General features: G+C 48.9%; 3 protein-coding genes across 3 annotated transcripts in view; 2 read left to right on the plus strand and 1 right to left on the minus strand.

Moving 5' to 3' along the window:
• TMCO1 (transmembrane and coiled-coil domains 1) overlaps window positions 1-8871 on the plus strand; it is a 20827-nt gene extending 11956 nt beyond the window's left edge. The window contains exons 6-7 of the mRNA XM_010295760.1: window positions 1041-1185; window positions 8523-8871. Coding sequence (XP_010294062.1) covers window positions 1041-1185; window positions 8523-8621 — 244 coding nt within the window. The 3' untranslated portion in view covers window positions 8622-8871. The remainder of the gene's footprint in view (window positions 1-1040; window positions 1186-8522) is intronic.
• Window positions 8872-11121: 2250 nt separating this feature from the next.
• On the plus strand, window positions 11122-19110 carry ALDH9A1 (aldehyde dehydrogenase 9 family, member A1). The gene is made up of 11 exons (XM_010295758.1): window positions 11122-11303; window positions 11995-12140; window positions 13253-13382; window positions 13706-13840; window positions 14338-14534; window positions 15366-15506; window positions 16238-16426; window positions 17433-17520; window positions 17901-18042; window positions 18654-18766; window positions 18862-19110. The coding sequence occupies exons 1-11, from the start codon at window positions 11123-11125 to the stop codon at window positions 18954-18956; spliced, it is 1557 nt and encodes a 518-aa protein (XP_010294060.1). The 5' UTR covers window position 11122; the 3' UTR covers window positions 18957-19110.
• A 1017-nt stretch (window positions 19111-20127) lies between these two features.
• MGST3 (microsomal glutathione S-transferase 3) lies at window positions 20128-23935 on the minus strand. The gene is made up of 5 exons (XM_010295759.1): window positions 23819-23935; window positions 22585-22658; window positions 21824-21881; window positions 20598-20670; window positions 20128-20237 (listed from the first exon to the last, which is right to left on the minus strand). The coding sequence occupies exons 1-5, from the start codon at window positions 23933-23935 to the stop codon at window positions 20128-20130; spliced, it is 432 nt and encodes a 143-aa protein (XP_010294061.1).
• Window positions 23936-26253: the final 2318 nt, after the last annotated feature.

Consider the following 26253-nt stretch of genomic DNA (forward strand, 5'->3'; position numbering starts at 1 on the left):
TTAAGCCACTGGGGGATGTTACAGGGAGATAAACATCCGTTCCTAGCTCTTTTGCCAAACTGCCTGTGAGATGTAAACAAAGTTGGCGTGTATTTGAGCTGTAGCTGTGTGAATGCATCTCCACAGGAAAGAACGCTCATTTAGGATCTCTTGAAACAAGAAACACCTGTTAGAAAATCAATGCATGCAGAGAAAATAACATCCAAATATGCACATGCTGATGAGGCATCATACACACTTACTTCAAAAGATTGGGTCGACTGTCTGGGTTGGGAGAAATCTTTGCAAACTGGCCAGAATTCACACTCTGCTTGATGCCCTGGAATGTAGACCTGGAGGAATTCCAGAAGCAGGACAGCCTGCTTGCAATATGTGGTATCATCCTGCCTCTGCACTGCCTCTGTCTTCAAAGCTAATGCAGAGAAGACTGTTGGTGTTTAAAGCATTCTGTTGATGGCTCTTCTATGCATCCTTCTTGTGCTGGGAAGTATAGCTGCTCTAGGAATGGAAAAGGTGTCTTTGATTTATGCTTTGCTAAAAAAAAAAAAGCTCTTTTGCTTAAAGCAAAGAGTCTGTCATCTCGCAGTAACTGCAATACAGCAGGGCGATAGTCATCCATCTTTTATTCAAGTGCTGACTGTGTTCTGGGAAGTGATCTGCTAAATTTGACTTTTAAATAAAATGCACCAGTAAACTGCAAAACACCAACCAAGAGTCTATGAACCAACAGCTTGCAGGTGATTGCTTAAATGACTATGAAACACTTTGTCTCTGACTATGGCAAAACTGTTACTGAGGGAAGCGTACTTACCCGGTGAGTGACTGGGTGTGGAGGGCTTTGTGAGGGGTGTATTTAGCCTCCTTGGTGTAGAGTCTATAGAGGTGGGCTAGAGAAGGCAGCATGTCTCTTTTTTTTTTTTCCCCAGCCTTCCACGTGGCCTTATCTGCTCTGGTGGCCTGCTGAAGATGCGCACTTGTTCTTTCTATAGCCAAAGACTCTTCTACTGTCCCCAGTTGTGATCCAGTGCTCTCTTTTCCAGATTTGATGGCCGAGTGGTGGCAAAGCTTCCGTTTATCCCCCTCTCATACATCCAAGGTCTCTCCCACCGCAACCTTCTGGGTGAGGATTACACCGACTGCTCCTTCATCTTCCTCTACATCCTCTGCACGATGTCTATCAGACAGGTGAGTACATTACAGTGTCTTTTCTGTGCCTGGAGCCGGGAAGGCACATCTCCATCTGTAAAGAGGAGTCTATTACTGCTGTCCAGTGTTGCATGTATAATATTTGATCTGTTTGTGGTTTCTGTGTTTGCCTTCATTCCTATGCTTCATATTCAAAGCAATTCTTGTTTGGTATCATAAAAACAGCCACTATCCTGGACCGGTGTGGAAGACTTGACTGGAGACTTGCACCAGGGTGCTAGGACAGAGTTGGCAAAAATGGGTTCCTTCCTTGTGTGTGTGTTTGATAACTTTGTGGACTGCCAAACTGAGAGATTGCCTCTATCAGAAGCCAGTCTAAGTACTGCTTGTTAGTAATCATGACTTTTACAGTAATATGAGAAACGAGAAGTGTAGCATCTTCAGAGGAAATGTCCTTGGTGGTTTGAGGTTCTATAAAGGTTCAATCAGTCCATACATCTGCTAGAAGAGTGAGGAAAGTGTTAAACCTGGTCTTCTGGGTTTTTCCTTCCTGTTTTTTGCTGACTGCCTGATTATTGTTTTTTCCCAGTCTTAAGAACTTCACCTTTGGTGTCAAGTCTCTCCCCGTGGTAAAGACATGATGCAAAGGGGGTCTGGTATGATAAACCAAGAGTAGGCTGTATGTAGCTCTTCATCAAAGCTGATTAGTCCCATCTTTTGAAAAGAGAAGCATCAGTAAGGATAAGGGAAGTAAGTGCTTGTTCACTAGCAGCTTAAGTGGCAGAATGGCTGGTGAGGACAAGTGGGTCTTGCACTTGTCAATGCAGCCAGAAGTCTACTTTGTTTTCCAAATTTCCCCAGAGTGTGCTAGGGATAAGTTAATAGACTCTAGGGGCTGGATGAATGCTGGTGCAACTAGCTGCAAATTATCTGCTCTTCTGTGTTTACATTTCCTTTATCTTTGATGTGTTTCCTGAATTCTTGTTGCTTTTCTCCTTGACCGACTTGTTGCTTTTCCTCAGGAGGTGCCAAGGGACTTAGACTTAACACACCACTTCCCTTTGCTGATCTATTTTATGCCAGCTGCTGTCAAAAGTTTGGATGAGCTTGATGGAGCAGCTTAATAATAGAGAGTTCCTTTGGTCACAGAGTGCATGCTAGTGAATCGAATTCTCTTTACCCCTCTGTATTGGGTGCTTGAAATGGATCTGTCTGGCCCTGTGTGAAAGCAGATAATGAATTGTAGAATAATTCATTTTGAAAGAGTCACCTGGAGGTCATCTGGCCCACCCCTCACTCCAAGCAGGGACAGCTTCAGAGTACCGAAGGCCAGAGGCTTCCTCATTCTGTTTGCTGCAAGACAAATCTTGTTTCACTTCCCAGTAACTGGAGCAGAGTTTGCTGCTTTGAAAGAAATGAGACTTTTTTAGTTCTTAGGAATGTCTTCCAGAATTCCTGGGATGATGTGGTCTGATGTGGTTCCTTCAGGCAGTCTTGTCTGGTGCTGCTCTGTGTTACTCACCTGTTACATGCAAAGTCCCTTCTTTCCAATGTTGCAGATTATTATATGAAACTAAATGGCATTATCAGCAAGATTTTTCTGCACCCATTGCGTTGATTGGGGAACTCCCTTGCTGAAAAATCCCCCATGGATTTTTTTGTCCAAAAATATAAATCCTGTGGTTAGTTGTAGTCCTGGGCATTTCCTGATGTTGCCTATTGTGAAATCAGTCGACAGCATGAACTGGGTGGTGATCCAGTCTGGTCCTGGGCAGAAATGCTGAGCTGTTTGCAGTGGGTTGGGCTTCCAAGAGATATTCTGGAAGAAAATTGCCATTGTGCTTGCAAGTTCATGGTGATGGCCCCTGTGGAGGACGGAAGTTACTTTATTGCTTTGGAGAAGGGTGTTTTTGCTCTGAAGTGTTAGACTGCACTCTTTGTAGTGCTGCCTTATCTATGTGATTGTGGTTAACTGTACCTGCAGTTCTCCAGCTGTTAGGCAGCTCATTTTCTTCCTCCTTGCCACATGGAGGGAAGGGCAGGGACAAGCCACATTAGTTTGTGCAAAAGTTAGGAACTGAAGCTGTGATTGCTGGCACCCTGCTTTTGGCTTTATTACCATTTGAAGGACCTTAGGTGATAACAGCATTGGGAAGAGGACTTTGAAGGTCTGTGAGAGGCCAAGGGAGAGGGGAAGAAAGTAATAAAGGGCTTAAAATAGTGCCTAAGACTTGCTTTTGGTGCTCGTGATGACCTTGGAGGTGAAAGCTTTGTGACCCTTTGTGTTTCACTGTGTGCAAAGGGGGAAATCTCACCAGGTCAGCTTCAAAACAGCTGTTAGCCCAAGGGAGGAGAACTGATGTGGGAGCTAGTGTCTGGCTTAATGCTGTTGACACAGGAGGAGAAGTGGAGGTGTACCAAAAGTCAGGGAACAGGCTGTGAACAAAGGAGACCATACATCCCTCAGCCTTCCCTTAAATCCTGGAGCTGCCTGTGAAGGGATCAAAGGCAAGGAAGAGAAGCATCCCGGCGGAGCTGAGAAGTAGAGGGACTTGTGTGTGTAAAAAGTGACCTGGAGGGAAATGCAGGGGAGTACGTGAGGGTGGGAAGACTAACTGGATGGTGACTAAACTGACATTAGTGGGGTGGGCAGTAGCAGCATCAGGCAGTCTCTTTATGTGGTCCTCAGGCATGTGAAGGTGATAAACTCTTCAAACACAGACTGGGAAGCTTGCTGCCTGTGACCTGGCCAGCATCTCCCAAAATAGTCAACTCGAAGTGAGTAACTTCCTTTGCACTATTCCCAGCTCTCCCTGGCACGTAAATCCTGTCCCCTAGTTCCTCCTGCCTTCCTGTTTGGAGAGAGGAGGATTAGTGGGAGAGGCCTTCCAAGGGTCCTTGAGCTGTTGGGTTTCAGCTGGGAAAGTCTGCTGCTGGGTTGGGTGGGAGGGATAATGTCAGGGTTACATCCTCTGTCCCTGCTCCTGTTTCTGAGCTCCCAGCCTTCACCTGTGCTGTTTGTGAAGAGAAATATGCTGCTGTTCCTTAGGCGTTTGCTGGTCTTCATTTCCTTTTCACATATGCCTGAACTGCTGCTGCTTTCTGAAATGCATTCCCAGTGGGAAGGGGAGCCAGCAACTATCCCTAGAGCCAGGAGCGCACTTTCCCACATGGCCTGATCTTGGTGCAGGGAGACACTCACTGCCTTGTCTTTGAGACCCCTTCTGGGTTTGAAGACAAAAGCAGAAGCTGCTTCTGTCCTTCCTGCAGTTATTTGAGGAGAGTTCAGAAGAGCTCAGATAAGGAATTTGGATCCTGAAGTCTTACAGTCTTCCCTCCCTGCTCTTGAAGGTGATGATCTTGTTTGTGTTGGAAGTAGACTCTGCAGGCTTCCTTGTGCAATGTGGTGCACAGCAGACTGGACAGGTTTCTGCTTTCTTGCCCCAGCTCTGGTTTCCAGCTGTAAAGACTTCAGGTTTGCTGTCCAGCAAAACTTGCTTTGTGGCTAGTGCAGGAGGCTAGCTGCCTTCCACAGCGAGGAGACTCGTATGTAAGGATAATGCTGGAGAGCGACTGTAGTCTTGAATCCACTTACACATAAGATGTCATCTCTTTTCGTCTTGGAACTGTTCAAGCGGCTGGAGTAAACTTTAGCACCACAGTTCTCTCTCTTGATACTTAAAGGAACAGGGAGGAGGCACTGCATACTTCTTTGCTTCCAAGGATGCTCTGCTAGGCTCTCTGCTCTACTCCACTGGTGAACCAGTGCAAAGCTGGTAGGATCTGTGTCCTGCCTGCAGCTGACTCTGCAGCACCCTCTGGTGTTGCTCAATCTGTCAGCTAGCTTCTTTTGTTCTCCTCATTCTGTCCATCTCTTGACTAAGGAAGCTCTGAGGAGAGGAACCACACAGTCTCCCACAGTGAAATGCTCTCATATATACATATATACAAGGACAGGTAGCTTGGGCGGAATACAGAGAAATAGTCTGAGTGGCCAGGGATCACGTTAGGAAAGCTAAAGCCCTGATAGAATTAAATCTGGCCAGGGATGTCAAGGGCATCAAGAAAAGCTTCTGTAGGTACATCAGTGATAAAAGGAAGAATAGGGAAAATGTGGGTGCTCACCAGAAGGAAATGAGATGTGGTTACCTGGGATATGGAGAAGGCTGAGGTACTATCAAGTACTTTTTTGCTTCAGTCTTCACTGGCAAGTGCGCAAGCCACACGGTCTTCCCGGGAAAGGGCAAAAGCCACACCGCCCAAGTCACAGAGGCAAAGGCAGAGACTGGGAGAATGAAGAACTGCCCACTGTAGAAGAGCAGATTTGAGACCATCTAAGGAACCTGAAGGTGCACAAGTCCATTGGACCTGATCAGATGCATCTGCAGGTCCTGGGGGACCTAGTAGATGAAGTTGTTAAGCCACTATCCATCATATTTGAGAAGTCATGGCAGTCTGGAGAAGTTCCTACTGACTGGAAAAGGGAAGCTGACTGGAAACATAACCCCCACTTTTAAAAAGGGAAAAAAGGAAGTCCTGGGGAACTACAGGCCAGTCAGTCTCACCTCTGTGCCTGGCAAGATCATGGAGTAAATCCTGCTGGAAACTATGCTAAGGCACATGGAAAATAAGGAGGTGATTGGTGACAGCCAGCATGGCTTTGCTAAGGGCAAATAATGATTGACAGATTTGGTGGCCTTTTACAATGGGGTTACAGTGTGGGTGGATAAGGGAGAGGGAAGAGTGATTGGTGTAATTTACCAATTAAATTACAAGTTAATTTAATTAATTAAATTGTAATTTAATTTAATACCAAGTGTATTGTGCAAAGCATTTGATGCTGTCCCACACAACATCCTTGTTTCTGAATTGGAGGGACATGACCATGATGGATGGACCACTTGGTGGATAAGGAATTGGCTGGATAATTGCACTGAGAGTTGCGGTCAACAGCTCAGTGTCCAAGTAGAGACCAGTGATGACTGACATTCCTCAGGGGTCAGTATTGGGACCGATGCTGTTTAACATCTTTGTCAGCGACATGGGCAGTGGGATCGAGTGTACCCTCAGCAAGTTTGCCGATGACACCAAGCTGTGTGGTGCAGTTGACATGCTGGAGGGAAGGGGTGCCATCCAGAGGGACCTTGACAGGCTTGAGAGGTGGGCCTGTGCAAACCTCATGAAGTTCAATCATGGACAAGTGCAAGGTCCTGCACATGGGCTGGGGCAATCCCAAGCACAAATACAGGCTGGGCAGAGAATGGGTTGGGAGCAGCCCTGAGGAGAAGGACTTGGGAGTGTTGGTTGATGAGAAAATCAACATGACCTGGCAATGTGTGCTTGCAGCCCAGAAAGCCACCCATATCCTGGGCTGCATCAAAAGAAGCAGGATAGCAAATTGAGGGAGGTGATTCTGCCCCTCTCGAGACCCTGCCTGGAGTACTGTGTCCAGGTCTGGAGTCCTCAGCACAGGAAAGACATGGACCTGTTGGAGTGAGTCTAGAGGAGGGCCACAAAGATGGTCAGAGGGCTGGAACACCTCTTCAGTGTGTACAGGCTGACAGAGTTGGTGGTGTTCAGCATGGCGAAGAGAAGCTCCAGGAAGACCTTATTGCAGCCTTCCAGTATGTGAAGGGGGGCCTAGAAGAAAGCTGGAGAGGGACTCTCTTTACAAGAGCATGTAGTGATAGGACAAAGGGTAATGGCTTTAAACTGAAAGAGGGTAGATTTAGATTAGATAAGGAAGAAATTCTTCACTATGAGGGTGGTGAGGCACTGGAACAGGTTGCTCAGAGAAGTTGTGGATGCCCCATTCCTGGGAGTGTTCAAGGCCAGGTTGGATGGGGCTTTGAGCAGCCTGGTCTAGTGGAAGGGATCCCTGCCCCTGGCCTGGTCTAGTGGAAGGTATCCCTGCCCATGGCAGGGGGATTGGAACTAGATGATCTTCAAGGTCCCTTCCAACCTAAACCATTGTATGATTCTATGATATTCAGTTGCTGAATATCAGCCAGTGGATGATTTATGTAGACCATGGGCTAAAACTGATGTAATTCCTTTTCAAGTGTTTCCTTCTTTTACTTTTCTTTTACTTTCGTGCTTGTGTGGGCTGAAACCTTGCTTTCCATAGTGTCCACCTGAAATGATTCCCAATTGTGTTTTAACTTAGCTACTCTGGAATTATGAAGCTCTGTCTGCCTTTTGTTCTCCTTTCATGATCAAAAAGTTCAAGAACTTTATGACCTTGCTACCTGACCTATCCTGACAGTTATTTTGGAGAGGACACTTGGTTTTGAAGAGAATCCTCCTTCCTCCTTTTGTCTTGATAGCCAGGACTCAGCTGGTGACATGAGGGGGGCACAGTTGTTTTCTTTCCCTCGCATCATATGTCCCTGTTTTCCCAGCACTGCATGAGCAGCATTTTGAGCTGTAGTTATTTACAGTGAAGGATGAAACTGAAAGACTTGGTAGCTCTTTGTAGTTGCACTGCTGCAAAATTTAAAAGGAATTTCACAAAAATCAAGAAAAACATCAAACTTTGAAATAGTCTGTTGTGAGATTTTTAGCTAATGCCTGGCTCTGCTACTTAATTCTTTCCTTGTTTGTTGTTTTCCACTGAAACACCCTGCTCAGATGCAGATGAGGTCATCTCAATAGACAGTTTTTGGGTTTTACTACATATGTCTTGTTATACTGCGTGTCTCCACCAAACCATTGTTCTGTCTGCAGCACTAGCATTCATGTTAATTCTGTGCTTAAGCTCCAGACTTTAACTTGGCACACGCTCTGGTTGCCATGTTGCTGACCCAAATTCCGACTGCATTAGGAGAGAGCCTTCCTTGCCAGCTTGCAGACCCTCGGGCTCTGATGGCTGCCATCAACAGGGGTTTCTGGAACCTCTGAAAACCAAGGGCTGCTTTGGTTCTGCCTGTGAGCAAATGTTAGGAACATGGTCCTGTGTGTACATTGCAGTTAAATTGCAAAGGTAACTATTGTAGGTTGATTTTTAAACCAATGCGTGTGTGAAGACATTAACAAGGTACCTGCCAGCTGACTGTGTGGTGTGTACCTGGAGGTGGAAGAGAACCCACGATCAAAATGTGGATTTAATGATCAGAAGGCTTTTGTTGAGGTGGGGGAGGTGGCTCAGCTTTAATTTTAAGTCGTGAATGGTTGTCTGGCTAAGCTTCTTAGAATGTGCAGGGATAAAAGTCCAATATGTAGTAGCCAGATTGGTAAGGCTATGTGGGTGAGAACCTGAATCTGTTGAAACTAGTGAGAAGGTTGTACTTGTAGGCAGAATTGGGATTTCTTCTTCTTTGGTGCCTCCCTTGTCACAGGTCTGATGCCGTCCTGTTCTTCTGTTCTTGTTTTTGCAGAATATCCAGAAGATGCTTGGTCTTGCTCCTTCCCGGGCTGCCACTAAGCAAGCAGGGGGCTTCCTTGGCCCACCACCTCAGGCAGGGAAGTTCTCCTAAAGCACACAGCCTTCATGGAAGGCCTGACCAGTGCACAAGACTGCCTTTGGGAGGTAACAAGATGGGATTCTGCACCAGGCTTCACAGGTCCAAAACCAGCCTATGCAGTGTTGGCCACAGACTTGGAAACATCTTCCATTTGGACTATTCTACCAGCGGTTGTTTGCTCATCAAACCAAGAAAGTTCTCAGAAGATAACTTGACCTTTTGTTTCTGGTGTTTCTGAGAAATAAATGGCAATGGGCATGTTGATTTAGATGTCTCATAATTGTGCTGTAGAACAAGTAGAAATACCTTGATGTAGTGCAGTTGACTTAGTCTACATCATGGAAGTCAACTCAGAGTGAGATCTGCAAAGGAGATAACTTGGGAAATTCAGAACAATCATGCTGTGAAGTGACCTTCTTGTCTTAGACATACTGGCTATAGTCTTATGTAGCAGGGAGCTTGGCAAGTAGGTGTGCTTATTTTCCTTTTGCAAAACTTCCAGTGTGGAGGGTGAGGCTTTTTGTTGGCTCAGGTGACTGGAGGCACTAGAACTTCCCCTTGTACCAGGCTGTCTTTTTTTGGAGTTTGCAAGTGTTTCTGGATGTATAGTCAGCCTGTGTTGTCTTGGCAGAGTAGAGCCCCACAGAGACTTCTGTGGCATTACACAGCTTCTGTAAGTCACTTGCTTAAGGAGAATCTGCTCAATTACAGAAACAAACCTGGCCTTCAAACTTTACTTGAGTAAATGGCTAAATTTTGCCAGTGCCAGTCACTGTTACTAACCCTTTATTGCCTGAGTGTTATGACAGCAGCATTTTTGTTTGTGCTCCTTAGTTGACTGCTAAACAGCCTGATGATCAGTATGCATCTTAAAAGGCTTCCTTCTTAGGCCAGGAAGCTCTCTACTCTGTCTTCTCCTTTGCCAAATAATTCTCTGCTTCAGTCTTGTTGGCTGGAGCCCACTCACCTTGTTTAAAAGGGGTGAATAAATCTTGCTGCCACTCTGAAGTTAGGCTGGCAGTTTTCCTGAAGCAGGCAGTACCCATGAGGGTATTGATTTCTTGCATCTGTGACCAGAGGTTTATAATGTGGTACCTCTTACTGGGAGTTTTTGACTAGATGCAGGGCAAGGGGATAAATCTGAAACACCTTATGGCAGCGTGGAGCATGTAAGATACCACATTAAATAGTAAATATTGGATTAATTCCCATTAATAAGCATGGGGCACTTTCACAGGATTATTTAAAAATAAGTCATGAGTGTGGAACCTCTATTCAATGCTCTGCCTCACAAAACTAAGTATTTGCCAGGTAAAGGAAAGAATCTAGTGTATACTAATGCTGCCTGGTGCTCAGGCTGTGTTTTTGACTTCCTGCTATGTCTGGTGTAGCTACAAATTTTCACAGGGAACAGCCCTGGCTGTGTAATTCCAGTTTCCCTTGAGTAGCCTCTTTCAGCTCAGTGGCCTGATCCCCCAGCAAAGCCAGAACCACCCCAGCCTGTCACCTGCATGGACCAGCTTTGTTGAAGTAGTTTATTCTGTAGCATATGGTTGTCTAGATCCAACTAAAACAAATAACATCTGAAGCAATTAAGGGTTGTGTGCAGTACAGTAACCTACCCTGCTACTGTCAGACTCTGCCCCTAGCAAATCTGCACGTGTTGCATTACACCGCACTTTGTCACTTGGGGAGGGGAGTATCTGAAAATTATTTGTCTGTTACTATATTCTGGTTGCTTTCTGCTCTCATTTGTTTCAGTAGTTTTCTGAGGGTTGTCAGTTGGTATAATGAACAGCTTGCTTAACCTCAGCCACTGAAAGGTGTGAATTCTTAGAATCTACACAATGGAATGAAAAACAGGAAGACTCTGGTTGGGAGGAAAAAAGGATGTTCTTGGTTCTGTTTCATGGATAACAAAAAAAACCCTGCATGTATATCTCAAGTGCAACTGGTCACATCTTCAAGGAGGCTTAACTACTCCCAGGTGGTGATGTAGTGGGTGGTAATTTACATGTGTTGCTCCTTCTCCCCTCCATAAAGCATCATGCACAGCCCTAGACCTGTTCCTTTGTGCTTCTTTTTGTCCTTTGCGCAACTTCAGTGCTGTCTTGGCTGCAGCTATTAGAGGAGCTTTTTTGGAAACTCAGCAGTAGATGGCTGTGGAATATGGGGAAATTTGCCTTCCTGCAAAGCTTTCGCTTTTGGTTGTACCTATCGACTCCTTCTTCGTGAATGTTAACGATTCACCAAAACCCTTTTACAACTTCAGCCTCGAGCGGGGTGGGACGTGCTACCTCCGAGGGGCGCGCCGCCGCCGAGCCGCTAGGGGGAGCCTGAGAGTTGGGCAGGGCCCCGGGTTCCGCCCCACGCATGCGCGTGCCCGCCACGTAAAAGGCCGCGGTGGAGGCGGCGTCCCGCGGGGTTTCGCGTTGGCCCCACGGGATACAGCCCCTTCTCCCGTGGGGTTTCCCCAGCCCACCGCTTTCTTCCCTCCCGCGACGGCCCAGCCGATGCTGGTGCGGTCCCGGTTGCCGAACCTCCTTCCCCGACTCTGCGCCCTCCCTCCCAGCCTCGCCATGAGCAGCGTTACCGGTACCATCACCGTCCAGCAGCCCCTCAACTACCGAGCGGGCGTCCGCGTTCAGCCTGCTGACGGCGGCCAGGCCGAGGAGGTGTATGAGCCGGCCACAGGTATCGCCCCGCTGCCTGCCCGGGGTGTGTGTGGGGGGTTAAACCGGCGCTGAGACCGGTACCCGGGAGTTGCCTCGCATGTTATTGGCAAGAGCCGGGTGCCTTTGGCTTCTCCCAGCTGCCCACATCGGATGCCGCCTGTGCAGGCGTCCTCAACGCCGTGGTGTTTTGGTTGCCTCCTGCAGTGCAGGCCCATCAAACTTTTTAAAAGAAATCAGCTCTGACTCTCAGTCAAACAAAAAATTGAGGGGTGCCTGATCTTGGCAAAGGTCACAATTTAAACGTTTCTAAAATTTTTTTTTTTTTTTTTAAATGGAGGTACCTAGGTTTCCGCAGGATCACTTCAAGAAAGAGGCTTAGCTATGCTTAGGAATGTGTAACAGAGTCCTGAAGCTGGTGGTAGAAGTATAACAAACTCCAGTGGGAAATGAGGAATTTTGTAACAACTGGAGCTAATTAATAACTAGAACATGACTGTGGAGAATGGCAGATATTTTAATTCAGACAACTGAATTGCAGCACCTCTTCTATAGCCAATTACTAATCAGTGGGAACTATGGCATGAAGTTCTGTAGCCTTATATAGGTGCTGGACTGAAGTCTTTGAGGTGTGATGAAAGATAAGCCATATTCTTTTGTGCCCCTTTTCTGAGATTTCCATCTTACTTATTTCCGGTTTAAAATGTACCCAGGTCGTGTGATAAGCAAGCTGCTCTGCTCGGGGGAGAAGGAGGTCGATCTGGCTGTGCAGAGTGCAAAGGCTGCCTTTAAAATATGGAGTCAGATGTCTGGCATGGAGCGGAGCAGGGTGCTGCTGGAGGCTGCCAGAATTATTCGGGTATGTCGTGGGAGCTCGCCCCCTCATTTGGAGAGGGGTGGTTCTGTCTCTGATCTTTCTTGTGGGTTAACGTGGCTGTTGGAGGCTTCCAGCAGGCCTTCCAGAGCTCTGGGAGGAATGCAGGAGTTAAAACCCACCTTTGATCAGAAGAGACAGTAGGTTGCCTTGGGGCAGGGCTTAGGTCTTACCACTTTATTTAAGGCCATTGTGTACCTTCTCTGCTTCATTCTTTTAGAAGACATAAAACTGAAGGCATCCAGTTGAGATGTTGCAGGGCTTATACTTCTTCTCGCAACTCCAGAGATTAAGCTTCACTGTATGTGATTTCAAAGCTGAAATTGCGCAACTGTCACATTGTTGAATTTTTAGCTTGTTCGACACTGTTGGCATATGACTGGAGTGTGTCTTGCTTTAGCAATAAAAAAAATGTAGCAATGCTGGTTTTTATCTTAGACACCAGATAATACACATGGGAGAGGATACAAATAAGCTAGCTTTATCATAAACTGCTTTGTGAGATAACGAGTTCTTGGACATCAAAGTAAATCCCCATTGAGGCACAGATCTGTAAGAAACCAGAACTTCTTTGTCCAGTATGTATTTGTGATGAGAAAACTGTGTTCTTTCTGCCAGACTTCTGCTGCTGCTAGGCTTCTGCAGCAGAATAGTATTTCCGCCTTGGAGACAGTCTGTTAAAGGACTCTTCCCAGCTGCGTGGCTTTGTCTGTCCTTCACCAAGTCCTCTGGTTCCATTTTGATCTTGCTGTTTGCTGTTCCTCCCAGTTTAGTTCTGTGAATTCTAATCATTGTTTACCAGCCAGCTTCTTGGTTCAAGTTTGCTCATCTTTCAGATAAACAGGGATGTTAAGCAAGACTGGACTAGCAGTGAACCCTAGCAGCTGTCTGTTTGACATTCCCCCGTGATCCGTTGCTGCTGGGAAATTGATAAATAGCGATTGGGACTGTACCTTTGACAGTTTCTCACAGCAGAGCCTGGCTTACTGATGGCAGAGCCTTGTTTGAGACTTGCATGCTTGAGAAGCAGCTCTTTCCTTGTGGAGTTCTGCTACAGGCTTCTCTAACATGTTGTCACTGTACTGTGCCTCTCGCAGGAGCAGAGAGAAGAAATTGCCACCTTGGAAACCATCAACAATGGGAAATCTATCTTTGAAGCCAGAGTGGACATTGACATATCCTGGCAGTGCCTGGAGTATTATGCAGGACTGGCAGGATCTCTAGCTGGTGAGAATGATACTGGAGTTTGCCCTTTACTCTGTGTCCTGCCACTTGTGTTCCCTGGTAACTTCCATGACACAAGACCATCTTTGCTGCTGATTTCTCTGAGATGGACTACTTCTTTTTCCGAAGATCTTGGGATGGTTTTCAGAGATTTCTACCTAATGCTGCCATGCTCTGTGGTCACTTACGCACCTTCTGTGAGCTTGCTGGGGTAAAAGCCGCGTGTCTCTGTTCCCAATCAAAGTGAGATCTAGCCCCTGATGCTCTGATAAGATAGGAAGGGGTTTTGCTCTTCTCTACCTTCTGGCTGTTTCTTTTCTTTGCAGGTGAACATATCCAACTTCCTGGGGGATCCTTTGGGTACACTCGGAGAGAGCCCCTCGGGGTGTGTGTTGGGATTGGAGCCTGGAACTACCCTTTCCAGATTGCCTGCTGGAAGTCTGCCCCAGCCTTGGCTTGCGGTAATGGAGACACTCTACCCACGCATACTTCTCTTTGAAGCCAAATGATCCTGTGAGGGGCAGTGATTTGGGGGATAAAGTCTAGGATTATCTTGAAGGAGGCATTGAAGGGTTATCAGAACCTTCAGGTTGTTACTCTGGCAGGAAGGGAAAGGAAGTGGAAATGGGAACGCAGCAGATGCTAGGAGGGCAGGAGTGCATCAGGAAAAAGGCTGATTGCTTGGCTTTGTGCCAGATGAGGAAGGAATCTGGAAGTGTCTGCAGTGCAGGACCAGCAGCCCCATCTCCCCAGCCCTTCCCAGCAGGAAGGTGCAGTTACTCCTTTTCCCTGGTTGCAGTGTTCAGATGAAACTGTTTCCTCCTTTCTTGGGGGGATCTGCTGGTATGTCTTAAGACAAAATAATTGTGTGGGGTATTTTTTGTTGTTTTGTTTTTTTTTTTTCCCCCCAAGCAGTTTGGGTTTTAACCCCGTTTTGCCTCTGTCTGGGTTCCCCTAGGCAATGCGATGGTCTTCAAGCCCTCTCCCTTCACCCCCATTTCGGTGGTGAGGTTGGCGGAGATCTTCACAGAGGCCGGTGTGCCCAAGGGGCTCTTCAACGTGGTGCAGGGTGGAGTGGCCACAGGCCAGTTCCTCTGTCATCACCCAGATGTGGCCAAAATCTCTTTCACTGGCAGTGTGCCAACTGGCATTAAGGTAAAGGTGCCTTCGTACTCAGTGATACAGGGGGTCTGTAGTGACAGCTTTCCTGGTGTGTGGTGGATGTTGATACCTCTTAGGGCTTTTTTGCATGAGGCTTGTAAAGATGGGGTGCGAGTCGGCATTTCTGAGTCTGAGCAAGGAGCTTGCATGTACAGGGCTACACTGGGGCTCCAGTTAGCCTACTGGGCATGGGCTTGGGCACTCGGTCCTTTTCAGAGGAGCCCCTTGGTCATCTTCACTTGTTTAGCCCCTGGCTGCAGTGAAATCTGAGCTGAGCTGCTAAAGTGGGTATCTGTGTGAGAAGGGTACATAAAACAGAGCAGTACTGGGAAAACGTGTGAGTGTTTCTGGCAGTCATAGTCCAGTTTAACCTACTGTTTTTAAGCAGGAGGTTGGTTTCTGTGAATTTCACACTCTCAATTTATTCTTCAAAAAATTATAAGTCCCTATACTTCAAAAAATAAATTCTGATTTAAGAGGGGAAATGTTTCTCCTTGAACTCTCCTTACATGTGTGTGCCTGTGGGGTGCAGCGTCACAGATGTAGTTACAGCTGTCCTCTTGGTTTCTGCTGAGCACAAGACATCCTGCAAATGACTCCTCAGGTTTTGTTGCTTTTACCTTGAAAAAAAACAAATCCCAAACCCTCTGAGAGTGGGACAGTCTGAGCTAAACACATCTAGGAAACCCAGCTTGCCCTTCATGCTGCTTCTGTTGTTGGTAAAGGGCCCTGAGGGAACTCTCCTCCTGGGTGTCTCTTACTTCCCTCCACCCGCCTCCCATTTACCAGTGGGTCACTTGTCTCCTCTGTCCTTGTTTCCCTCAGATCATGGAGATGGCAGCTAAAGGGATCAAACCAGTCACCCTGGAGCTGGGGGGCAAATCCCCCCTTATCATCTTTTCAGACTGTGCCCTGGAGAATGCTGTGAATGGAGCCCTCATGGCAAACTTCCTCACGCAGGGCGAGGTGCGTGTTTATAGTACAGGAGTGGTCCTCCTCAGTGTGGTGGGATGGTTTGAGAATTGGGCAGCAGAGCCAGCCTGTGACCTTGCTTTGTGAGGGATGCCTTGAAGCTCCAATATTGCCACACATTTCCTTGTGCAGTGTCACAAGTGATCAGAAGGGACATTATTGCAGAAGCCGGTGCAGGGTGTGCCTTAGCTGAATGCCCTGTCCTTCCCAGAAATGGAGCCTCTCTAGTACCTGGTACCCAGCTCAGCAGCTGCTCCTGCATCTTGGGCTCCAGTCTGGCACACAGAGGTCAGAAGAGGCTGTGCTGGTGTCCTCTGGAGGGGCAGCAAGTTCCAGTCTGGTGCACTGAGCCACAGCCCTGTGGAGGACTCTGTCCATCCCAAATTTGGGATCTCCACACCTGCTGCAGGTTTTGTGTAATCTTGCTGGCAAATTGGCTTACAGGGTCATCTCTGGGAACTGAAAAGGCCGCTCAAGTTCTTTCCTGCTGGTGACTTGATGCGTTTTTGCCGCCTGGTGGCATCAGTACCACTATGTCCAGTGTGGACTGTTTCAGTGCAGTCATGAGCAGCAGGGTAGTCTAGTCGTCTTTGTCCCCAGGGACACGTTAGCTGTTTTAGCAGCTGTGAAGGGGCTTTTCTGAGAGCCTCTTTATCGGGATCCAAGCAGGGAAGGACTGTGGAGTGCTGTGTGTCTTATTCTGAGCAACCTGTCCTGTATCCCAGGTATGCTGCAACGGCACGCGGGTGTTTGTGGAGAGGAAGATACTGGATGCCTTCACAAAGGAGGTGGTGAAACGCACACAGAAAATTAAAGTTGGAGACCCGCTTCTGGAAGATACACGGATGGGAGCCCTCATCAACCGGCCCCACCTGGATCGTGTCCAGGGCTTTATCAAGCAGGCGAAGGAGCAGGTGAGATTGTGATGCTGCCTTGGGACTGCCGTGAAATGTCTGTCTTGTCATACGAACAGACCAGCAGCTGCTTTCCTGCCCCGTGCCTTCCCAGTTAAGCTGTGTTTTTGTTGTGGTTGAATTACTCAATAGGTGTCTTGGGCCACTAGATAAAAGGGCTAAAGTCAGCATTGAAAGTCACATGGCTTTTCATATCCTGATGTTGCCAAGTTTGGGAGGGTGTGAGACACCCAGCATAGCAGTGTGTAAAATGGAATACACATTTGGGCCATTTCACCACAACTCTTTTGTAAGTTGTGGTGAAACTGTGCATGCTTGGCTGTGATCTCATTTGGATTCCAGTTTCATTGGTTGCAGAAAGGGCTTACTAAGGATCAAAGACCAAATTTACAGGCTGCTGGAAACAGTCTCTGTAAGAGCAGTAAGATCTGCCCAGGCTTTTTTGGTTTTTTCTCCAGGTTTTATTGTAAAGTGTAAAGATGTTTTAAATGTCAGCACTAGATATATGACTAGCTGTAGCCAATTAGAGGATGGGCTGGAGAAGGGGAACTGTGAGAGAGCCAGGAGGGCTGGACGAGGACTTAGAAACAGGAAGATGGATGTGGAAGGAGAGGAGAAATGTCCGTCTCTAAAGCGGGGCATTTGATGGAGGTAGGTGTTTCTTGCCAGGTGGGGTGCTAAGAGACTGATGGACTCACTAATTGACGGAATTCATACCATGTGAAGTTAATGTGATGCCAACTGAGGATCTGCTCCTAGTTGTAGTTGCTTCCCTCCAACTTACACTGGCTGCTGTGGCACTTGGACCCAAACCAGGATTGTTTGGACTTTTAGGATGGGTCTCACCCCTTCACCCTGATCAGTGATGCTCTGTCTCTGGTGGAGGGACACCAGGGAGGGCATAGGCACGGTTTGTCCAATAGGACTGTAAATCCAGCAGAGCTGTGGCAGTTGGGCAGGATGCCCCTGGACATGCTTGCCTACCTTCTGCTTGGCTCTTTTTCAGGGGGCAGAGGTACTGTGTGGTGGGGACTTGTATGTACCAGATGACCCAAAGCTGAAGAATGGCTACTACATGCGACCCTGTGTGTTAGGTATGATCCTTCCTATTCACAACACCGCAGTCTTCTACATGGATGTTGACAAGTTTTGTCTAGAGAAAGCTGTGTTCTGCGTAACCTGTTTCTGTGTACATCCACAGTGTGGACAGGCACTGTTATGGGTGTATTAGAGAGAGCTGAGGCACCCAAGAACTGCATCCGGAGAAATCTCAGCTGTTGGAGGGTCTGACAGGATGCACGCTGTTAGTGCCTTTGCTGCCTTGAGATGCGGGATGGGACTTGCTCATCTGCTAGCCAAGCCGGGGGGTTGTGCAGTGCTGAGTGCTGTCTCAAAGGCTGTGTGGGTTGCTGAAAGCACAGGCTGTTCTGCTAACTCTTCATCCTGAAGCACATGTGCTGTGCCACTCTTCCAGGGAACTGCACGGATGACATGACATGTGTGAAGGAAGAGATCTTTGGACCTGTCATGTCCATTCTGCCATTTGACACAGAGGAGGAGGCTGTAGAGAGAGCCAACAACACCAAATTCGGCCTGGCAGGTGGTGTCTTCACCAGGTATGACTGGGCAGCGTGGCTGGTGTGGAAGTGGTCTAGGGAGAGGAGGTGAGGGGAACTACTGTAGAACCTTGATGCTCCTCTTGCAGTGCCGGGCATGGATATCCTCTTCCAGAAAAGCTGGAGCAAGGGATTGCCAAAAGGAAATTTGCACATGACTGCACATCTCCCCCTAGTTTTTCCTGCGGGGTTAGGTGGGCCCAGCGTCACCTGTCTGCAGTTACACAGTAACATCCAGCTCAGTCTGAAGGTGTCCTTCAGTCCTTCAGACTCCTTCCAGCCTGTGCTTGGCCTGCTGCCTGCCTTCCTGCATCTCCAGGAGACGTGCACCAGGAGCCTGCCATACTGCTGAAAGCACCCGAAGATGGCTGTTGGCTGCTTGCTGCAGTCTGCTTTGCTGGTGTCCTTGTCCTGCCGTCTCAAATCAAATGTAGTTTTGAGTGTCCCTTGGGAATAAGTGCTACATCCTTTGAGCAGGCAGAGACAGAGTAGGGGAGGTCAGGCTCCAAAAACCACTGTGACCTGCTGGCCTTTTTCTAGTGGGATGTCAGCTGGCAGGGGAGGAGGGGATGAGTAGGAAGGGATCCAGCTGAATTGCCCTTTTCCTGCAGGGATATCCAGAAGGCTCACAGGGTAGTGGCTGCTCTCAAGGCTGGGATGTGCTTCATTAACAACTACAACATCAGTCCTGTGGAGCTACCTTTCGGAGGATACAAGGCATCAGGTAGGCTCTTTGGCCTGTGTGCCAGTTACGGGGGGGTACAAGTGGTAGCTGGCACTGCCTGGAGCTGTGTTCTCACTTCTGGCTTGTCCCTGCAGGATTTGGCAGAGAAAACGGGCGGGCAGCCATCGAGTACTACTCGCAGCTGAAGACTGTCTGCGTGGAGATGGGCGATGTGGAATCTGTGTTTTAGTGGCTCTGGGGCCTGCTCAAGGGACCATCAGCCAGTTCTTGCCTGTCAGCCAGAGATGTAGATCATTTACACAGCAATAAAGTGCTCTAAAGTTCTAAGTGCTTTGGGGAGAGCATAGCTGGAGCAGCGTTTAGCCACCCTGCTCCTGCAAGGGGGAATGTGCACACGGGGTAGCCTGTGGTCCTGCTCCATCCTGTCTGGTGGGAGATGGGAACCTTGGAGTAGGAGGGAGCACTGTGGCTTTCAGCAGCAGCTCGTGCAGCTACGTAGGTGTTACCAGAGGCTTGTCAGTGGCAGAGGCCCAGCCCAGGCTGCTTCCCCTGCTCTGTGCCTTGAACCCCATTGCCTTCCACCCTCAGTCAACTTTGGTTTTGGCTTCTTAACAGGTAATGACCCCTCTCAATGCACATATAAGCTCTTGGACACGTTGATACTCTGTAAGCTATAGGCTCTGTCTATTCCCTGACTACATAAAAACCTTAAGGGTAGGATTTTTTTATTCCCTCTAGCTCCTTTGTAAACCTAAGCTTTGTTTTTTCTATCTATTCTTTACTTCTGACGTGGGACAAAATATTTTGGGGAGGGTGAGCTGATGGTGCCTGGGACAGGCATGGCCCTAAGAATCGTCTCCACATGCTGAGTATGGAGGACAATCAGATTTGTAGCAAGCTCCAATGTAGGGTAGATTACTGCCTCTCTTGAGCGAAAGCTATTTGACTTCCTTGCTATAGGCCTACTGTTCTTTTTATAAACATGATGAAGCAACAACTTTAAATGTTTGCCTACATCTTTTTTTAGCAATCAAATAAATATTAACTCAATTTGGAACATCTTATTGCAGAGTGACATGAATTGAGGGGTCCAGAAATAGGGCTGCTGCTGTATTGGTTAAACAGGTTGCAAGATGGCTTTTTGGTCACCAAAATCGTAAAAGCTAGGACATCTCTGCCTGACGGGGCAGATTTCTATAGTCATACAAAACCAGAGTTGTTCTAGCATTCTGCAAAATTTCTCAAGAAAACCCTTTATAATATTAGAATGAAAATACAGAATTAATAACTTCATTTTATTGCATGAGAAGAAAAGAAAAAAGAAAAGGAGATGAAATGAAATGTTCTAAAAGAAAACAAAACAAAAATCCCTTTTGTTTCCCAAGTGGCCATCACAATGGTCAGTCCTGGCAGATCCAGCCGAGGTGCTGGCAAGCCGAATACACGCCTGTGCCCACCAGCCCAATGAGTGCAGCTGAACCAATGGCCCCTCTCCTTCGGTTTTTTGGTTCTGGAGGCAGGGGAAAAAAGACATGTTTTGTCAGTTCAGAAGCCCATCACTGAAAGACTAGCCCGTGCTGAAAATCGGAGGAAGTGGGAACTAGAGAGAAATCTCAAGGTAAAACAGCAGGCACCAGCTCGGGCCATGTACCTGCCCTCAGGCTGTGCTATTATTTGATTAGTGCTCTTCCTATCAGTAGGAAAAGAATGCTGTAGAGTTAGCAGCCTGTGGACCTGCACCCTTTTCTCCACACCCTGACTGGAAGCTTTATGTTCCCTCTTTGATGCGAGCTGGAGGAAAGAGCCCTGAAGCCACTGCAGGAGACTTGAGTTTCCAAGCACCTTCTGTGCTGCAAGGGTGAAGACCTACCTCCTGTGTAGTAGCCATAGGCATAGAGGAGTCTCCCAAGGATCCAGGTGATGCCAAGTCCCGTGGCAATCCGCTAGAGAGAAAGCAGAAGCATTAAAGGTTTTGGAGACTTGCCGCTTGCATGTGCTTAGATGTTACAGCAGCCCTGCTTCAAAGAACCAATCACCAACTACAGCGTGGGTCCTGACCTTGCTAGGACAACTGGGAGTCATCCTGAGGGAAGTGGGTGACTGATGTAGCATGCTAGGGTGAGTTTTGTATAGGAGGGGTTGCTGTCATGATGCCTGTGGAGAGGTAGCATGTGATGTGCTGCAGAGCCTCATTGTTTTGCAGCACAACTCTTCCCAAACAAGAAATGGTTAAGTCAAAGGGGCAGCAGCTGCTGAGTCTCATTTCACCACTCTCCAATTTAGTGAGCTAGCTCAAGTGCCAGGATCTTGGAGGCAGCTGTTGCCCCAAGCCCCGCTCCACTGCTTCCAGCAGGTGTACAAGGTTTCCTCTTGCAGGTGTTACAGACTTCCACCTTGCTCCTTAATTTAGAGCTTGCTGCAATGTAGCTCCAGTTTGCCAGATTTGCCTATGCTGCTTGCTTCCCTCTCTGAAAAGGAATATTCAAGAAGGATCTGATTTGTGTATTGGTGGCAAAGAAAGAGCTACTGATTTTGGCCTCTTCCCACACGCCTGCCTCCTCAGGAGTTGTCTACATCTTTCAGTGAAAAACCCAAGCTTTTTTTGATCCTTTGCGCACCTCCTTTGGTGGTGGAAGTGAGTGGGAAGATGTTCCCGATCTATTCTTATTAGATAAACTCCCCATGAAAGTGTGTTTAGATGGGGGGAAAAAGGGTTCCTGCCACTGGGCAGCACTGCTGTAAGCCCAGCAGGACCCTGCAGGGCTTGGAAGAACCAGGTAGGGCTGGAGGAACCCTTCCTGCTCATGGATGAGGCTGCGAATGCTTCAGTTTGTCTGACAAGGCACCCTTAGGGGAAGGAAAGGTATCTAAAGCTGAAGCAGCAGTAACGAGTTTATTAAATACTTGTGGTTCCCCTGCAGAAGACTACCTACAAATAGATTTTCAGAAGAGGCACAGCTGTGAAGCATGATGTGGCTAGTGAAGCAGCCTGCTGCCTCCAGAGGGGCTAGCTTGGCCTCCTGCCTCCCACACTCCTCAAGTCAGGGAGCAAGAGCAGAGCTCAGTCATGCAGACATGCACTACAGTGTCACTTACCGGGTGGTAGATTCCACCGGTGGCTAAAAAGAACAGGAAGGTGGGGTAAACTTCCAATCTGAAAAGAAGAGCAAGGAGGTTGCATTTGTACACAAGTTGCTTACAAAGAAGAAACTCTAGAAACACAGAAGCTGCAAGCATCCCCTGCCACGGTCTCTGGGCCTGAATGTTGCGAGTCTCTGTGCTCAGGAGAGCTGCGCTTGATGCTGTAGCTGCAGACGGAGGTAAGAGGGAGTCTGAGCACGCACAGACTTTTAGGGACACCCTCCCGTCTATGCCTCTCTCCAAGGCCACCTGCGCCTTCTGTTTTGTGCCTTAAGCCACTGCTAAATACTGTTTGCCACCAGCTAACCCAGGAGAACTCGTTCTTCCCAGTGCTCCACCGGTGTGCTGTTGCAGCCTGGTCCACAGTAGCTGGGTGGACTTGGGCCTCTCGCCAGGGAGATGTGGGCAGCACAACAGATCAGCACCCGCCCCCAGACAGGCTCTTCTGGGAACAAGATTTACAGTGTCTTAAGATCCACCCGCGGAGGCAAACAGCCAGGCAAATGAGGAAGAGGAGGCTGCTTCACAGGCCCGTCTCATGGTTTGAAGCACAGTAAGGAGCCAGCATGGCCTTACTGCTAAGCACTACATGGTCATGTGTTTTCCTCGAGTGCTGAGCCTGAACCCAAGCACTTGGCAGCAGCAAGGCTCTAGCTGTAGGCCCTGCTCCACAGCCCTGTGCATTTTCAAGGTGTGCATTCATACATGGTACTCACGTGTTCTGGTGTGCACGCTGGATGCAGTTGAATATACGCCCGTGTTCAGGGTCTGTGCTGTACATAGTTGGATACTGAAAAAAAAAAAAACCAAACCAAAAAACCAGCAGCAAAACATGAGCAAGCGTGGTCTGGGCTTGGGGGCCTGGTGTTCTCCAGCAGCGAGGAGCGTGCCCTTGCAGCACCTCTCCCCAGGGAGCCCAGAGCTGCATGAGCGCTTGCTAGACTGACTTGCATTGGCAAGTTAAGTGCCTGCCTCCTAGCCCTCGGCCCACAGCTGCTTTGTTAAAATTGCTACTTGCCCTAGGCCAATTCCTGAACTCCCTGAGCAACTTGATGGTACCCTGGAGCTGGCCCTGCTTCAGACAGAAGATAGCCAGGCACTGTGTGACCTCCCTGTTTAAATCCCATCCCTCTGGAGGGGAGGGCAAAACAGCGCTACTGAGGACATGTCCCCGTGTCTCCTCTGGGGAGCTGGCAGCAGCCCATCGCCTGGGAACAGGCTGGGAGGACACTGCCTTCCTCACCCCTGCAGAGCTGAGCAGGCAGCAGGAGCTGCCGCTTGGCTGCAGCAGCTTCCCCAAGCCTGAGATCCAGTGCTCCACGCACCGTGCGTGCCGGCTGCATTTGCTATGATCCCGACTTCATGCCGCAGGACTGGGGGGACCCCAGCGTGCTCGGGGTGCCTGCAGCACACGCCCTGGGGCTGTCCTTGCACTCAGAGCCAAGTGGCACAGCAGCCTCCCCATGCCATCGCCCTGACTCACAGACAGGGCCGTCCCCACCCAGCCCACAGCCCTGCCCAGCTCCTCAGTAGATGCCAAGAGAAGGTCACTTTGAAAGACTTCTTGTGACAGCGCTCATCGGCTCTCTCTGAGAAACCCTCCTGTCATTTTTGTTCCATCGCCTTTTGCCCCCAATGCTGCGTCGGCCTTCTCCGCAGGGAAAAGGGCGGTGCGGTTTCTTGCTCAGCAGCCTTTCCGAGCTCAAAGCCTTGTACTTTCAGCCATCTCGGCTCAGTGCCAAGTGCCTGATCTGCCAACCCCCAAGCTCTGTCGTGCTGTCTGCTCCAGTCTGGAGAGCCAGAACAGCAGCTCCATCCCTTCTGCATCCATGCGGTAGGGCAGGAAGTGTCAGCAGGTCACTCAAAAATAAGCAAGGTGTCACCCAGCCTGTCCGCAACATACCCCACAGCCTGGCTCCGACCTTGCGTTCCCTCAGCCTGAGCACTCACCTCCACGTTGTACTTCTTGCGGGCCTTGGCCACTTTCACCGCGAGGTGCGTGACCAAGACAAAGCTGGCAGCCCCCGTCAGGATGACATAGCCGTACTCCTTTGAGAGAACAGCCATCTTGGTGCTGTCAGAAAAAAGAGAGCCTGTTACTATTTCAGGGTGTGACTGGAGAAGTGGCAGCTCACTAGGTGCAGATATGTGTGTGTGGAAGAGTTGCTGAGCATGGAGGTGAGACCTCTCAGTACGGGGACTGGCGGAAGGAAGGAAGGAATAGTGAGTTGGGGAGTTTTCGCCTCTTGCTGCCTGTCAAGCAAGCCTTAAAATCAGTGAATTGTTGGTGGGGGACAGTGTCTGGAGGACCCTAGTCCAGCCTCTAGCTCAGAGCAGGACTACAGCCAACAGTAGGTCCCATCAGCTCTGACGGTGGCTGGCTAAGTCCCATGACCTCACGGACACAGTGCTGTGCCTGCAGGGATGGTCTGGAGAGGTGGACGGAAACTGATTGTTCATGGCCCCTTCCAACACCAGAGCTAGGGCCAGCAACAAAGTCAGGAAACAGACTCAAAGAAAACCGAAAGAGGGGTTTTTGCCATGCAGTGGGAAACAGACCTGTGGAACTCCCTGAGGAGGGATGTTGCGAATGCAGGCAGTTTTCAAACTCAAAGGGAAACTGGGCAAGCTCTGGGAATAAGACGTAAATTGGGAATTATAATACAGACAAACACAAACTGGCTCAGAAATCCCCTGAGCTGAAAGGAGCTGGGCTACGTGAATCATTAGTTTGAACCGTGAAGCTCATCCTTACCTAAAATAATAATGGAAACCACCACAGCAGCAATAATAACCAAACCTTTTTGGTAAAGAGGCACTGGCCAGACGAGTGACTCTCACCCCCACAGCTTCAAGGAACCCTCTCAGAGTCACAAGTCAGTGAATGGCCCCAGCAACACGCAGCTGCTGGCATTTACCAACATCTGCACAAGCGAGCCTGCCGGCCAGGAGACACCCGGGCCTGCGTGGTTTGCGTTTAATGGTTCCGCGCTTCCTCGCGCAGGCCCGAGATGGAAGCGCGGAGCAGAAGGCGCACCCAGCGCCCTCCACCGCGCTGCCCCGCGGCAAGGCCGCGTCGCGCGCTTCTCCCTCTCTCCTGCTCCCCACCTGCCCGGCCTGCCGTCAGCCTGCACTGCTGCGAGGGGCTCGACGCCGAGCGCTGCGGCACCCTCCCCGGCTGCAGGCGAGCGCAAGGCCCCTTCCCCACAACCGTCTGGCGCTGGTTCTCTTGCGCAATCCCAAACTTCAGATGTTTTCTGTCGCGTGACCCGAGACGGCGCTGCATGATGCAGCGCACACTCTCTCCAGCATCCGGACGAGAGCCTCTCCAAACTGAACCCCAGCTGATGCCAATCTCCATCTGGTGCCTCCACGATGGAGCAAGGTTTTGGTGTCTCCTGCACCATCCCACCAACACAACCTGTCAGTGTGGGGGAAAACAGGCCACATCACAGAACTGGTGCAAACAGCCTTCCTACACCAGCACCCCTCACAGGGGATCTTCAGGGACCAGAGCCTTTTATTTCTCATTTGCAAAGGGATTATTATTGGTGGAGCAAGGTGAAGACACCAGCTCGCTTTGTCCACATGAAGTTTGGTAAACAATTATCAGTAAGAAAGTTCAAAACCTGAAGTAACTGAGAAACGTCAGCTGCACCCACATGTAATAGAGGTTAGTAGTGCCTGACAGATGAGAGACCAAAAATACAACACGTTCCCACCCAGTAGAGCAGGTTGATGGTCACATTTCCCCCTTCAAATTACAAGGTTGGTGGAGAACCCCACCTGCCAGCAAGGACCAGGCATTTTATCTTCACAGTGGTAAATTATAATCCGGGATTTTATCTCAGCAGTAAAAAGCACGATTAAGTCACAGCAAAGCATTAAGACAGGTGTATCATAAAGCTGCTGCTCTTACACTACTAGCATTGAGCTCTACTGTGAGCCTTTGCTCTAGTAATCCGGAGCTACATAAAGCACTTCAAAGTCCACAGGACTTTCGGCCCCCCTCCGACTGCACGCCTTGCGGCTGTTTCCGGATTCTGCTGCCTTCTGCATTTCGGCAACCTTTGTCCACAGCTGCAAGGACTTTGCTGACAAGCCCTGGCGCGGTGTACGAGACTGAAGTCGTATCTTCCATGCAGCAATGTTTCAGGCCGGAGGCACAGGACGAAGCGATTCTGGAGCGTGACACGGCACAGACTGGGAGCTGTAGCAGACGAGCTCCCCGGGGGTGCTTTTAGTTCAGAATAAGGGTTCTTACCAACTTTGCTGTAACACTACAGTTATTATGAGTCAGCAAAGATGAAGAAGTCTCCTCATGGAGAGGAGACTGGATTCCGCCTGGGCTGCCAGATACAATCTCAGACCTTCTCTCAAGCCAG

Source organism: Phaethon lepturus, unplaced genomic scaffold (assembly GCF_000687285.1).
Source record: "Phaethon lepturus isolate BGI_N335 unplaced genomic scaffold, ASM68728v1 scaffold5321, whole genome shotgun sequence".
NCBI lineage: Eukaryota > Metazoa > Chordata > Aves > Phaethontiformes > Phaethontidae > Phaethon > Phaethon lepturus.

Coding starts and splice junctions, on each gene's coding strand:
- ALDH9A1 (XM_010295758.1), top strand. CDS start 11,123: ATGCTGGTGCGGTCCCGGTTGCCGAACCTCCTTCCCCGACTCTGCGCC. Junction 14,535..15,365: donor GTGTGCCAACTGGCATTAAG/GTAAAGGTGCCT, acceptor TGTTTCCCTCAG/ATCATGGAGATGGCAGCTAA. Junction 15,507..16,237: donor ACTTCCTCACGCAGGGCGAG/GTGCGTGTTTAT, acceptor CCTGTATCCCAG/GTATGCTGCAACGGCACGCG.
- MGST3 (XM_010295759.1), bottom strand. CDS start 23,935: ATGGCTGTTCTCTCAAAGGAGTACGGCTATGTCATCCTGACGGGGGCT. Junction 20,671..21,823: donor CCGGTGGAATCTACCACCCG/GTAAGTGACACT, acceptor CTTTCTCTCTAG/CGGATTGCCACGGGACTTGG. Junction 20,238..20,597: donor CTATGGCTACTACACAGGAG/GTAGGTCTTCAC, acceptor CCCTGCCTCCAG/AACCAAAAAACCGAAGGAGA.